Here is a 14,900-nt window from a genome sequence, read left to right on the forward strand (position 1 = left end):
TTTCCTTTCATATTGAAATGGTCTTAAACACTACTTGATTGAGTCTGCATTATCCAAGCAGAGGTTTGTTAAAGTTTTATTGCTGAACAATTGTATATTTTGACTTCAGTATGAAAAGCAAGACTTTCACAATAAGAAGTTGGTTATAGTTGAAAATACCCGCTCCATACAGTTATTGTTTTAAATGTTCTTGATCTGACTTGAAAAGCAATGTTTGAAGCTTTTACATACTTTCAGCAATCACTTAATATTCTGATTAAGTGAACTGTCTAATTTTAAGGTAGCATTAGTAATTATTCTTCATTTCCTTAGAACTTCCAGTGCTCATTTTTGTTTGAAATGCCTGTAAATGGAGCGTGTTACTAATTTTTGTTCCTATTAGAGGTATAGAGTAACTGTTGACTTAGATACAGTGTTCCTAATCTCATTACCAAATCGACTTTTACTGTTGAATTTGAAATGGGAAAAAACTTAGGCATTTTACTGTATCATTAAAAGTTGCTAAAGCTGTCGTAATAATATATTTCAACCTTTTCAGGAAACCAGGAAATAGACATAGACTTAGATTGTAGCTTTCAGATTCTAAAGTCTGTTTTCTGTTTAAGGATATATTTTAATTATACCTGCACAGAAGAATAGTTATATCCAATTTGCTACTACTATAAAGATTGTAAAATTTAAATAAGTATTCTGAATTTGACTTCTTTTGGCCCTATGAATACTTGTACTACTGGAATATCCTTGTCAGTTTGGTGGTAGTTCAAGTATCGATAAAGTCTTTATGCAGACAGAACTGTGCCTTGTTTGGAACTGATGTCACTTTTACCTTCACTTGTAGGAGCTCTTTATTGAGGTTTCTTGAAGTACCTTCATCTCTCCACTGATGGGATTGTAGTGGCATATGCAGTATCCAGTAACGTTCGAAACCTGCATTTAAGATAAATTGTAATTATTGCAGTACTTTCAGGTTGAAAACAGTTTTTGCTTACCCGCCCACTGTACTTTTGCTTCATAATTTTATGTTGCCACACAACATGTCTCAATTTTGACTTTTATCTCACAGATAAATGAGGTAGTGTTTTCTGACTCCTGTTTACTTTGTAGGTATTAACTATAATCCAGTGTTCCCTTCTGGTTTTGGAGATTTTGCACACAATATTTCCCCACACAGTAGTGAGCAGCAGCAGCATCCCTTAGATCATAATGCTTCTGGGAAAACTGAGTATATGGCATTCCCCAAACCTTTTGAAAGCAGTTCCTCTAATGGAGCAGAAAAACAAAGGTATTTAATGTCATAATGCAACTCTTCTTTAATCATTTTTTCTCCCTCTCTCCTCCTTTTTCTGGAGCTTGTGGGAATTCATCGTTCTTTTAGGGAATTTTTTGTAACAGAATTACAAGACGAGCTTTACTTTTGCAGTTTCCAGTTTTTTGGGTTTTGTTTTTTGACTTCAGTAAAGTGTTCTACTTTTCTGTATATTAACTAATGTATCATTCCATGAATATTTTAAGATCAAATATAGTGTTGGAGTGGTTTTGTGATACATTTTGTAAGTGGAGGCAGATTTCATTTCCATGTTTTTGAAACTGAGCTGTTTGAGTAACTAGAGGATATAATTTCAGTGAATGCTTATTTTTTGTGCTACAGTAGATGGTAATGAATCCTGTTTTAAGAAATATTTTCTCCTATAGTACTATTTGAGCATAGCAATAACTGCATAAGTATATTGAGGTTGAAATCAGTGATAAATGTGAATTTCTTCATACATCTTGCATTTTCCATTTGGAAGGGTTCTCACTAGATTATTATTTTTTTACGATGTTCAGCTGATGGCTAAGTAACTGGGGCAGATAACTTGCATTATGGATAAAGCTATTTCCCTAGTAATACATTCTGTTTCTATCTGAGAGACTAGGTTATGATATATTGTGGACTGCCTTTCTTTTTCTTTCTTTCTGACAGGAGTTGCAGACAACCTGAAGAGGAAATGGAAAAAAGATCAACTTGGCTTAATGATAGCCAGGAAATGAAAAAAGACGATCAGTCTCAGCTGAAAGCAGGTCTTGCTGTTTCAGTACAAAACATTGGTTCCGTTCATAAAAATCAGTCTGATACAAGTAGAAGAAGAGACTTTGATGAAGAGTCTTTGGAGAGTTTTAGTAGCATGCCTGATCCAGTAGACCCAACTACTGTGACAAAGACATTTAAATCTAGAAAAGCATCAGCGCAAGCAAGCTTGGCATCAAAAGATAAAACACCCAAATCGAAAAGTAAGAGGAAGAGCTCTTCTCAGCTAAAAGGCAGAATTAAAAATACTGGTAGGTCGAAAAGTAATCTTAGATACCATGGCAAACTCAACTTGGATTATAATCATTACATTCCAGAGAATTTACTCTCCATAAATGGTACCCATAATAATGAAAATAAGTTACTGAAATATGAATTCATTTTATATAACGTAACTACGTAAGTTTTTGTAGTATTTCAGTAAATAAAAAGCCTAACTGATTAGGATAGCATGATCTGAATGGATGCAGATACACTAAGACTTGGAATAACCCACCAGGAGAATCTTCCTCTTCATTATGTCTTCATGTCCAAACTGGATGACTTGCTGAAAGACGTGCTTCAGTAAAATCTGGAATAAGGAGAGAGGGATGATACTAGCGTGTATAGTACTGCTGCAGTTGCTGAGGATTTAGTGCTACTGTATGGCTTCAGTGTACAGAGAAAAATTTTTGACTAGGAAACATCATTGATGTTTTATATCTTTGAGATTGCCCTCAAACACATTTTTTTAAAGTAATAAACCATTTTGTAAGCTATTTTTTATTCCTTTTTATTCCCTCCCATTAGGTTATGAAAGCGCAAGCGCTTCTAGTGTTTGTGAACCTTGCAAGAGCAATAAAAGTAGACACTCTGAAGAGGTTGTTCATGCGAAGGTGTTCAGCAAAAGGAATCGGGAACAGCTGGAAAAAATAATTAAATACAGTAGATCTACAGAAATGTCTTCAGGTATTCTTTTCTGAATGTCAGTAATTATTTTGTGAACTTCTCTGAGTAAAGGACCTCCATGCTTTGTTGCTAGTGTGTTACTTAAAAAGAGTGTATTACGACAAGAAGACAATACTGCATATTTAGCATGTGGATTTTGCTTTTTTAATTTCTAAGGATGCCGCAAATGTAAAAGTGTGTGTTTTAAAAAAAAAAAAAAAGTTGGATATTGATTTTGGGTGTTTTCTGTAGATTAGGTACTTGATTAAAATAATTCAGAAACAAACCTGTTACTGTAAAACAAAAACTTAGCCAAGCAAAATCCTCACCTATTTGTTGGTGTTCTTATGGAAAGTAACTGCATGACAGATAAAACTTTGTTTAGTGTTTAAACTCCCATCCTGTACTGCATACATGTTTTCTTTCTATTCATGCTTAAGTGCTCTATCAAATATCATGCAAATTCAGTCTTGTAACATCACATAAACCCTTACATTTTTGCCACCTGCACTGCTTTTCTTGCATCTAGATCACAAAAATATTCTCTTCTGTGTCTTTTTAGGTTCGGCCAGTACCTTTGTTTCGTTTGAAAGATGCAGAAATTTTAGTCATTGTAGTACATCGTACAGCTTTGTCAATGTAGCTGTGTCCACACTAAGTGCTGTTTATTGGTATACGTAATAAACTTTTACCAGTCAAGTTCTCACAATAAGCAGCTTTGTTGTGGTTTGGATGACTATGCAGTCTTCCTCCTGCTGTTTTGTATAGACCCTGTCTTTATTTCTGGTGCACATTTTTGTGTTTATCACTGTCTATCCCCACTTTCCTACAGCACATGCTAGGAGAATTCTGCAGCAGTCTAACAGAAATGCATGCATTGAAGCGCCAGGTAATGCATTCACTGCTTAGCTTCAACAATGTCCTATTACTTTTTTTTTTTCTCTTAGCTTTGATCCTGTAACTCAGACTGTTTAGCAGATGTTCAGAATCAGTATTATTGCAGCACCTTCTCTATAAACAAGACAAGAGAAGTTATTTGTAATTTGTATGAAATGCAACAACACAAAAGACTTTGAATTATAATTGTGGAGAATATGTTTATCATGTTCTCGGTCACAATTACAAGTGAAAAATATGCAGGTAGATACTACAACAAAAATTCTAATTTCAGTAGGCATTTTTAGTATGTTTAAAATCTACTACATATTATTAATGGGGGAGGGAAGTGATTTCTAGTGGCTTATTAAAGGTTCAAAAAGCTTGCCTCCTATGTTTAAAACTACTGGTAAACTATTTGCAGATAATCAAATTGCACAGTAACATTTGCTGTATTGCTAATAACTTCATTAACTTGAATACTAACAAATATGCACCTGTTAAACTAAGCTGAGTTTCCCAAATGTAACTTTTTTCCATTCAACACTTGCCAAAATATGTGTGTAATAACTGTTGTGATGCAAGGATAATCCTTAATTTTCGAAGAAATGGGAGACTTATTAGGGAACATGTTGTGTTCTCATACATATGCAATAGAGCTTAAAGGTAAGAGATTTTATGTGAGCCTCCAAATAGATACTAGACATGTATGAGATGGTAGGATTTATGCTTGTGTGGGAGGTGTGGGAAGGAGTGGCTTTCTTGAATTCAGTCTACAGCTTTCTTAATGTTGTTGCTTATGTTACAAAAGCGTGGACTACTTCTGTTTTATAAACTTGAGACCTAAAGAGATATAAAAATGCCATTTTCAGTGTTGAATACCTATTCCGAAAGCAATATTGTGTGTGCAATATTCTCTTCAATAAAGAATACTTCCTAAAGGTATTGTTCAGAATCGTAAAGAAAATTATTCCTACGAATGATTTATATTTTATTTTGTATATAAAAGATTGCATAAAGTATTATTTCAGAATGTTTAAATCTTTGTTGCCCTTCAGGAAATGAGCAAGCTTTAAGCAAGCAGCTATATAATGAAATCTACAGTGATTAAGAGATCATTTGTGTACCTGTAACTTGCATACCTAATAGGCAATTTTCTTTCAGCTGGATGCATGTCAAGGACTTAATGAGTTCCTCTTTTTTTTTTCCCTACAGAAACTGGCAGTGATCTTTCTATGTTTGAAGCTTTGCGAGACACAATTTATTCTGAAGTGGCAACGCTTATTTCTCAAAATGAGTCTCGTCCCCACTTTCTCATTGAACTTTTCCATGAGCTTCAGCTGCTAAATACAGATTACCTGAGGCAAAGGGCTCTATATGCTTTGCAGGTATGCACAGAATTTTTGATCTTGCTTGTGAATCAAACAAATCTTAAGTCTTTTTTTACTGAATGGATTTATTATCTTTTCCAGGATATAGTGACCAGACATTTATCGGAGAACAACGAAAAAGGGAAGTGCACAAAATCACTGAATTCTGCAACGTGGATGGCATCAAATTCTGAGCTCACTCCCAGTGAAAGCCTTGCTTCCACAGATGATGTAAATTTTCAAGTTCAGAAGCTAGTTTACTGTCAACTTTTCCTATTTTTTCAAGTTACATGCATGCTTGTGTACTGAAATATTCATCCTAGTGATTGTAACTTGATAGGAATTTTAGAAAAATTCACAGTCTTTTCTAAACAAAGAAATGCAAGAGCACCTTAATGCAAAAGTGATGAAACATGGTAGGATTCTTGATGCTGGAAATGAGTGATGTGTCAGGGAGGAATAGAACATGGAGAGGGCACAAATCAGAAACTGATATTCAAAGAGAGCCAAAATCCTCTTGTGACTAAAGTCAGGGCAAGTACTGATTACAAGATTCCTGAGGTCTTGTTGCTATTTTGTATTTAAGAAATCACTGATGCCTGCGCTTAGTTTCTTACGTATTTTATAGTTGATGTATTTGAAACAAATATGGTAGAATCACCTGATCAATTTATATCCTGGAAGTAAGGTTGTTCCCCGGTCAAGCGGCCTGGTGACAGGTCTTGATACTACAGCATGTGGGTGAAAAGAATTGCTGGCTTGTTGACACATCTGTGAGAGGATGGTGCATTCCTGCTTTGTGTTCAGTTCTTTGGTGTTTTTTAGGAAACTTTTGGCAAGAACTTTTCTACAGAAGCATGTCAAGATTGTGAACAAATTGATGCAGACAATGGGAGTACTATGTCTACATCTTCAAATTTTGAACCCTTTGCCACTGATGACCTTGGTAAGAATGATGTAGTTTGCAATGTTGTAAGCATTACTCCCTCCCTCCTAAAATGCCTGCAGTTGTCTACTCTTAAATAGTATACTATTCTTTGATTTTTAGTGTGTAACCATGTTTTGTAAAACAGCGCTTAGAGAAATTAGCCACTTCTGAAACACTTCGAATTGATCAAAGTGTGTAATAAAATCTTATAACTCAACTACAGTTATATGTAGATTTCAAAACTTGTGGCTTTGAATTAATTTTTATCATTGTTTACTTGTCTATCAATTGAAAACTTTTTATTTAGTTTAAAAGGTGTTTTTATTCTAAATATAGGCAACACAGTGATTCACTTAGATCAAGCTTTGGCTAGGATGAGGGAATATGAGCGTATGAAAATTGAAGCTGAAAGTACCCTTGACTCTGAGGGCTGCTCTAGTAATTTTCAGGGTGCTTCTGCTGCTAAATTAGAAGGTATGCACATATATACATATTTTGCTTAGTTTTAGAAAATAATTATTCTAAATATCAAGAATCATTTAATTGGCTGACTTTCTTCTTCATTTATATTGAAAACTTAGCGAAGTTTCAAAGGATCTTTACATAAGTGTATATGATTTATTTTTAAAAAAGGACAATATATGGGTTTGAAATCAGTATTTCTTTAATAGTAATGTCAAATGACTTAAATGTGCTTTTTTTTAATTGAGGTCCAAGTACCACTGAATGTCTTCCTGTGCCACAGTCAAGTGAAGTTTCTGCGGTTCCATGTCCTCGTATAGATACTCAGCAGCTTGATCGGCAGATTAAAGCAATTATGAAAGAGGTCATTCCTTTTCTGAAGGTAAGAACTTTTTTCAATAATGTGTGAGTTAGGGGAATAGGAAAAGGACCGGCATAATTGCATAGAACATTAAACAAAACAGATAACTTGCGTCTTAGCAACAACTGACAATAAATATGTGTTAAGTTGCAGACCTTGCTGAGGATGAAGTAAGGATTAAATAGAAGAAAGAAATGGTAAGGTTTCTAGATTGCATAAGGCTAGTGGACTTGACATCAAGAAGAATAGAGATTTCTTTGTCTGGAGCTGATCAAATCAAATAAAAATGTTTGAGGATGTACTTCTGAAATATTTGCTGCCTTTCGGCAAAGGGAACTGAGAGAGCTTTAATTAAAACTGTTACATACGATGCAACTTGAGATATTTTTGAAAAATAGCTCTGTGACTGTTAGCATTATTTTCTCCTGTTTACAAATATCTTTAAAGTTGATGAGAGCTTGTAAACTTCTGTGAATACAGAGAAGAAATGTACTAATTTAAAGGAGAAATAGTCACAGTTCATTCTTTGTGAGGTTAAAGAGCAGAGAAGGTTGAGTTGTAAGATGCTTAAATCACCTCCCTGTTCCCTTTTATAGTATGTGCAAGTATATAAGCTTAAGTTTGTTTAATAAGGTACTTGCTTGATACTAGTTTTAAAAACTGTATATTGTTGACTTGCCGCAGTCTCGGTGCCTGAAGACTTCTGATTTGTTTCCAATTTTAAGGCAGCTTACAACAGTAGATATCTTAACATAAACTTAATACACTTGAGTACACAACCACAATATATGAAGATTCTTAGTTGGTCCAAACATTAAAGATGGCAGGTGCTACCTTATTGGAAAAGTGAGATAAAGCTTTGTGTGTCATGGCCAATCAGTCTAATACTTCATACTAATGAAGTATGGTATCTGCTATAACTGTGTTCCAGTTAGTTTTTGTGAGATGGGTTAGGGCCTGTTCATGGACTGCTGTTCCTTCAGTGGACAAGTGACTTCTATAAAAAAGAATTTCAGTATTTGAGTTGATGGCTAATTTTTTATTTTTTTTCAAGTGGTAACTAAGCTCATTCTGCTCATACTTGTTTAGGAACACATGGATGAAGTATGCTCTTCTCAATTACTGACATCAGTAAGACGTATGGTCTTGACTCTGACACAACAAAACGATGAAAGTAAAGAGTTTGTGAAGTTCTTTCATAAGCAGCTTGGCAGTATACTTCAGGTTAGTAGTTTTTCAGTGTTGTTTTGCAACACTATTAGAACTTGGATAATGAGCAACAGATAAACCAGCTTCCCTGAAGTTAGAGTTTACGACGATGGTAGCATAGCTGGTCTCCTTCAGCTTTGATACAGCAATGATGTATTACCTTGTTTCCTAAAATTAAAGCTTTACCATGTACAGAAATTATTTTCCATCACTGCCACATAATGAGAGGTCTATCTCCTGCCTGTGGCTGTCTTCAAGGAGAGCTCTGGTGATGCTCTTCATGGACACATTGTGTAAATTCCTGAAAATCAATAGGTTGCTCTTTTCTTTTTTTTTTTTTCCTCGAAGTATAGAGTTTAAATCAGTTAAATTCTGTGTTATGTGACTAGAGATTCCACTTAAAACCATAATTTTTAAAAATGTACAAGCTATTATGTATCTAACTAATCTTGAGTTATTAGGAATATGACAAATACTTAGTCTTTGAAGTTTGAAAGCCTGCTTCAAAAACTGAAGACTTACTTCTCTTTACAGGATTCACTGGCGAAATTTGCTGGTAGAAAATTAAAAGATTGTGGGGAGGATCTTCTTGTGGAGATCTCTGAAGTGTTATTTAATGAATTAGCCTTTTTTAAACTCATGCAAGACTTGGACAACAACAGTATTTCTGTAAAGCAGAGATGTAAAAGGAAAATAGAAGCTACTGAAGTGATACAGTCTTATGCTAAAGAGGTTTGTTTTATTATATTTTTGAAAAATTTAGCTTTTCTGAGTTTCCTAAACTACTACTTTGATTACCTTAGTTCATATGTTGCTTTTTTTTTTTAACAAATTAAGGCTGTTTAGTCACAGTATTGCTTGTGTAGAAGCATGAACTAGTTTTCTTCAGTAAGGGAGATGTCCTGTATTATACACAAGAGTCTGTTACAGATATCTAATTGTGTAGACTGTTGGTAATTTAGAGGAAATGTCTTTTAATATGTGCGTATAGGAAGGAATAGTCGAGTATTGAAATAGTATTAACATCTGCGGTCACTGAGTAGTTATTGTGATTTAACTGCAGTAGGCAGCTAAGCACTACACAGCCACTTACTGCCTGCTGGTGGGACAGGGGAGAGAATTAGAAGGATAAAAGTGAGAAAACTTGTGGGTTGAGATAAAGACAGTTTAACAGGTAAAGCAAAAACTGTGTGTGCAAGCAAAGCAAAATAAAGAATTCACTCACTATTTCCCATTGGCAGGGAGATGTTCAGCCATCTCCTGGAAAGCAGGGCTCCATCATGTGTAACAGTTACTTGGGAAGACAAACGCCATAACTCTGAGCATTCCCCCCTTCCTTCTTCCTCCCCCAGCTTTATATGCTGAGCATGACATCATATGGTATGGAATATCCCTTTGGTCAGTTGGGGTCAGCTGTCCCGGCCATGTCCACTCCCAACTCCTTGTGCCCCCCCAGCCTACTCACTGGTGGGGTGGTGTGAGAGGCAGAAAAGCCCTTGGCTCTGTGTAAGCACTGCTTGGCAATAACAAAAACATACCTGGGTTGTCAGCACAGGTTTCAGCACAAATCCAAAACATAGCTCCATACCAGCTACTCTGAAGAAAATTAACTCTATCCCAGCCAAATATTTTAACATATGGGGGGGTCCCAGTTCATCATCTCTCCACTTAGGCCTGCAGCTTTCCTTGCAGTAGCTTAGTTAAGCACCATCTTTACCTAACTTGAATAAGTCTTATGAAGTCATCAAATAGTTGGCTTGTTGGCATATGTAGAAAGTATCACTTTCTAGACTTGGAGTGTAAAATATATATAACTTTTCAGAAATATCTGAGACTGTAGTACATATTCTGCTCTAACAAAGCAAATTTGGTTGATTTTCAAACCATTTATATTATTAAAGATGTTGCATCACCATTTTTAATTTTAATGTTGCAGTTTTTAGGAACGTAGCTTTTTTTAGTTATATGAACTGTTTACAAAACAAACACTAAACCAGATCATGTTAATATACTTAAATTGGTCAGATATCTACCTCAGTGTTTCGTATTGTATAGTATAGTTATGACTTCAGTGTACTATACAATAGTCTGAACTAGATAACACTACAGCTTTCTTTTAGAAACACAAATACCAAAGCAGACCCTTAACTCATTCTTATTTTAAAATGTAAATGGAAGACATTTTGTGAATCTGTCATTAACTATAAAGTTCTGTAAGTAGTTTTAAGTATATCATCAGCTATATTTCAAGATAGATCAACTTAGATATACCAGTGATATGGCTAGTATGAGGGAGACTGTGGGGTGCCTTGTAAAGAGGCCAAAGAAACACTCTGAATCCAGAAGGATTTGGACACAACATCCTATGTTATCTGAAGTTGTTCATTGGGTCTTCGTTACATAAAGGACAGTTTACACACTGCTGTGAGAATGCGTGGACCCAACCTAGATCTGGCATTTCTTCTTGTCTCCTGGAAGACTGAGAATTAGGGTTAAGGTCAATGCTTGCCTTGTTGCTCTGGCAGCAGTTCAGATTCAACAGAGCCAGAGATGAGCCAGAAGTGGTAGGTTCTGGTTACTTTGTACAAACCCGCACAATTATCTCTATACGGTCTTCTCACAGCTTTCAACTCTGGGGTCCTGACGCAGGCACATCTGATCTTGCTAGATTTTTGTGACTGTCTTGAGTCCAGTAAGCTAACTGATTTTCAATTCCACACTGGAAAAGCACAGTGCTCTGTCTTGACTAGAGCCGGTATATCTAATATCTAAATATGATTCAACCACAGATGGGAGAATTAGCTCGTGTTTAAATAAAAAGGGCTAGCACAGTTTTTCGTAATGTTTTGCAACTCTAAAATTTTGAAGACATCTGTGTAAACATCTCTCATAGTATAGAAGTATAGAAGTCCCTGTGACTTATTGCCATTGTGAGATAGCAATTCTTGGTAAGATTGGCATTTTAGCCAGGCTTTCATGAAGCCCTAGTTTGGTTCAGTATTTCAAAGTTATTTCAATTTAGAATTGAAGACAGTTTGTGTTTTTTCTAGGCAAAAAAAGGTCTCCAGGTGGATGTTTGTTCATCTGCTGAAGATGTCGATGAGGACAAAGTATGTTTATGCTTCTCAACTGTCTTTATTCCTCAGATAATTTCACAGATCACTTAATCTTACTGTTTTCTGTCATATAAATCCAGTATCTGTAAGCAGCCCATTTTATAGTGTTTATACATTTATTAAATGTTGTAGGTTTTCTCCTTTTTGTTACTTTCAGTGATTTACTTTATCAAAGTAACACAGTAAATTATAATTTCCCTTTTTTAACTTGAGTCGATGGTCTGGGAAATGACTACCAAAATATCTGCATTCATCAGTAAGTCTTTGTTGTTGTATGCATACTGTAAACATGACTTAGATATCAGTTCCTTGGTTGCTCTTGGTTTTATTCATGTTTCTACTGCAGAGCCATTACTGGCGTAAAGACTGGTGCATTTCTTATAAAACACTATCTTGTTTCTTGCGCTTTCAAAAAGTGCATTCAGATCAACAAAGATAGTATTAAAGATGCTTTTCTATTTTTGTTGGTCACGTTTATATAGAATGAGCTTTGCTTTAGGACTGACAATTTGAAAGCGTAAAAAGAGCAAAGTTTACACTGAATGCCATGCAACTGAAATGGAATAATTTGTGATACTGGCTGAGCAGCTATAGGGTAGGATCTTGCTTTTCCATTTAGTGTTCATTTTGTGTCTTTCAAAGAAAAAAGAAAAGACCTGTTCTGAAGGTGATTATTGTGGGATTTGGTCTGGAGCTGTTGCCTGCATTCTCAGCTCAGAGCATTGAGAATATAGTCATTCACTGAAGAATTAAATAGCAAGGACAGCTTAACTATTTTTAGCAATTAATATTTTATTTTTTAGTGGCATGGAATCAGTTGGTTTAGTTTTCATCTTAAGGAGAAGGCAGATGTTCTGAGTTGGGAAACATGGTATTTGAGGTCCTCAGAGTCAGTCTGTCTGTGCTCTGAGTATTAAATGTTAGTGCCCAAAATGTCTCCCTTTTCTCTTTGTTTTGAAAACTACTTAGATCATTGTGTTTGGGGAGAGGGGTTGTATACGAAGCTTTGTATTTTCTGCTGAAATGTTCAGCTTCTTCCAACCAAGGGAAAGATATAGGTAATGTACTAAGTAGAATGTTGAATGCATTCCTGAGTGGGTATAGGCATATATGTAGGCACGTATGGGCATAGATTCAGTGCTTTCTTCTAGGGCTTAGAGCTTCTGTCCAACTGCTTTGGAAGTGAAAGTGGGGAAGCTGTATATCACTTGTTATGGTTGCTGTAGTGTAGAAGAGCCCTGTCAAGATTTGAAGCCGAACTCAGGGCTTTATTTGGGGTTCATATAGACTGAGCAGAATTTTCTCACTCAAGATATTTAGCAAATCATTCAGAAGAGAAACTGCTGAGTACCTATTGCTAAAGAAATGAGAAGCTGCAGTTAGGAAGATTCCTGATTTTTACTAGAGATCATTTAGGAGAAGTAGGGAAGTCACCAGAGGGTAATAATGCAGCTGTGTCTTTCTTCCTCTGAATAATGACAAATCAAATTTAAAGAACTTTTTTTTTTAAGCTAGCATGCTGATCAGTGTGAACCTTTTCAGATAATGAAATACTCGGTTATGATGTCCTTGATAGCCATGTCTGAACAGTGCATGATCTCTTATGGTAGGTTCTGATGCTCTGTTTCAGGAGTAGCTTTGCAGTATTCATTTCAAGGCCTTAAAGACTACTTAAATCTACAGGCTAAAAATTGATGGTTTTGTTGGTTTTGGGTTTTTTTTAATTTTTGAGATACAAAGGCGACTCTCTGATACAGAAACCATAAGTTAATCTTTAGAGAAAAAAACATGAAATTGCACAATATTACTTGTTTTCCTAGGACAAGGATGAGACTGAAACTGTAAAACAAGTACAGGAGTCAGAAATATATGATGGTAATGGAGTTCCTGAAAGTGTTAGGTCTGATGCATCTGATCAAGAGGAAGATGAGGAAAGTGAAAGTGGTCCAGTGGCAATAAGTAAGTGATTTTTATATAGATCACTATTCAATGCTTTCACTGTAGTTTCAACCAACTAATTTTACAACAAGATTTGCGTGAAGTACTGCTGTGTAACACCTTCTTTCAGATTTTCTAGTCGGGTCTTTTCTGGTGAAAGTTTTCCAGTACTGTATTTACTGGTATTGTGTTAAGGGTTAAACATTCCAATTAGAGGACTTTTTTCTCTTTGTAATCAGTAGATCTGTAAAAACATGTGTTAGAATCAGACTGTTTGTTACAAACCCTGTCTCAGCTAAACTTGAAGTTTCTCAGCCTTTAACCTGAATGATGTGAAAGCTGCTGAAATTTTATGCAGTTTTTCAAATTTTTTTAAATTATTTTTTTTAATGTGCTTGTCCTTAAGCTTGTATATTTTTTAATAATTTTTGTCCTGTTTTTCATCTTAGACCAACTACTTATGGCTTGGTTTCCCTTATTTACATTCTTCACACCAACTTGTTTAATAACTTAGATATTTTTACACCATCACAGTGGTGTGTGTTTGTAATATAGCTTATATGGAGCATATGGATCTTTGAAAGTTGCCATCACTGTATCTTAGTTTCAAAGAATGTTTTGAAGTAAGAGTTATAACTGATCATTGTAGTAAATTCCCAAAAGAGATTCGGATTTTGCAGCCTAACTTTTCCTCTGTCAGGCTCTGTCAACGTGTAAATCCGGTATGAAGGTGGTTTTACATTGATTTACCTTCAGGTTTATCAAAAGCAGAAACCCAAGCTCTGACTAACTATGGCAGTGGAGAAGATGAGAATGAAGATGAAGAAATAGAATTTGAGGAAGGACCTGTTGACGTGCAGACATCGCTACAAGCCAGCAGTGAAACAACAACTGAAAATGAACAGGTATCACCAAAGTTGTAAATGCAGAACAAACCTAAGCCAGCACACAACTTTTCAGTACATATTTGTATGTGCCTCAGTTTTTCTTGTTGCACTGTTTTCATACTAATGAAAGTAGGAGAATGATATAAGAAATTACATGAAAGCAATAGCTGCTACATAGAAAATGTAGCATTCCTCACCTGAATTTATTACTGGTATAGCTGATGCCAGAATGATTGGATGGACACAGACAAAACTAATGTTTAAATCTGCCCTCAGAGAGAGAAAATGTTAAGCTGCAGTAGAAAAGATAAACTTCCAAAAAGCATCATGTTTTAAACTGTTAACTGGTTCTTCCTCTGTGTTTGCTGCAATCAAGTTCTGATTGGGCTTTCCTTTGCAGAAGCTGTTGATTCTTGTATTCTAGCATGTCTTTAATTTGTCTTTCCTCTATAGCATATAATATTTTTTTCTAGCAGGGTGAAATGTTACTGGCTGCTATTGTCATTTCACTGTTAGTTGCCTTAAAAACATTTGGATGTGTGCAATCTGGTTCTGGAGACTTGTCAAGTCTTTACATTTCAGTAAATTAGACTGACTTCTGAATCTTGTGAAACGTTGGTTTACTCAACAGCTATTAACATTAGGCAAGGATGTAACTGGAACCTTTCACTTTAAAGGCTAAAACAATAGATGTTTTCAGTGGAACCAAAGAATTTACCTGGGAGCTACTATAGTGAAAAGAAAATGAAATGTTCAGA

The 14,900-nt window shown here is 35.4% G+C and overlaps 1 protein-coding gene across 1 annotated transcript in view; it reads left to right on the forward strand.

Annotated features, from left to right (window-relative positions):
• Window positions 1-14,900, forward strand: part of PCM1 (pericentriolar material 1) — a 43,732-nt gene that overhangs the window by 25,488 nt on the left and 3,344 nt on the right. Inside the window, exons 24-37 of the mRNA XM_054824229.1 lie at window positions 1,105-1,282; window positions 1,964-2,319; window positions 2,858-3,016; window positions 3,828-3,884; window positions 5,087-5,259; window positions 5,344-5,472; window positions 6,067-6,187; window positions 6,506-6,643; window positions 6,880-7,013; window positions 8,082-8,216; window positions 8,736-8,933; window positions 11,252-11,311; window positions 13,138-13,276; window positions 14,012-14,160. Of these exons, the coding sequence (XP_054680204.1) occupies window positions 1,105-1,282; window positions 1,964-2,319; window positions 2,858-3,016; window positions 3,828-3,884; window positions 5,087-5,259; window positions 5,344-5,472; window positions 6,067-6,187; window positions 6,506-6,643; window positions 6,880-7,013; window positions 8,082-8,216; window positions 8,736-8,933; window positions 11,252-11,311; window positions 13,138-13,276; window positions 14,012-14,160 (2,126 nt within the window). The remainder of the gene's footprint in view (window positions 1-1,104; window positions 1,283-1,963; window positions 2,320-2,857; window positions 3,017-3,827; window positions 3,885-5,086; window positions 5,260-5,343; window positions 5,473-6,066; window positions 6,188-6,505; window positions 6,644-6,879; window positions 7,014-8,081; window positions 8,217-8,735; window positions 8,934-11,251; window positions 11,312-13,137; window positions 13,277-14,011; window positions 14,161-14,900) is intronic.

Source organism: Grus americana, chromosome 4, assembly GCF_028858705.1.
Source record: "Grus americana isolate bGruAme1 chromosome 4, bGruAme1.mat, whole genome shotgun sequence".
Taxonomy (NCBI): domain Eukaryota; kingdom Metazoa; phylum Chordata; class Aves; order Gruiformes; family Gruidae; genus Grus; species Grus americana.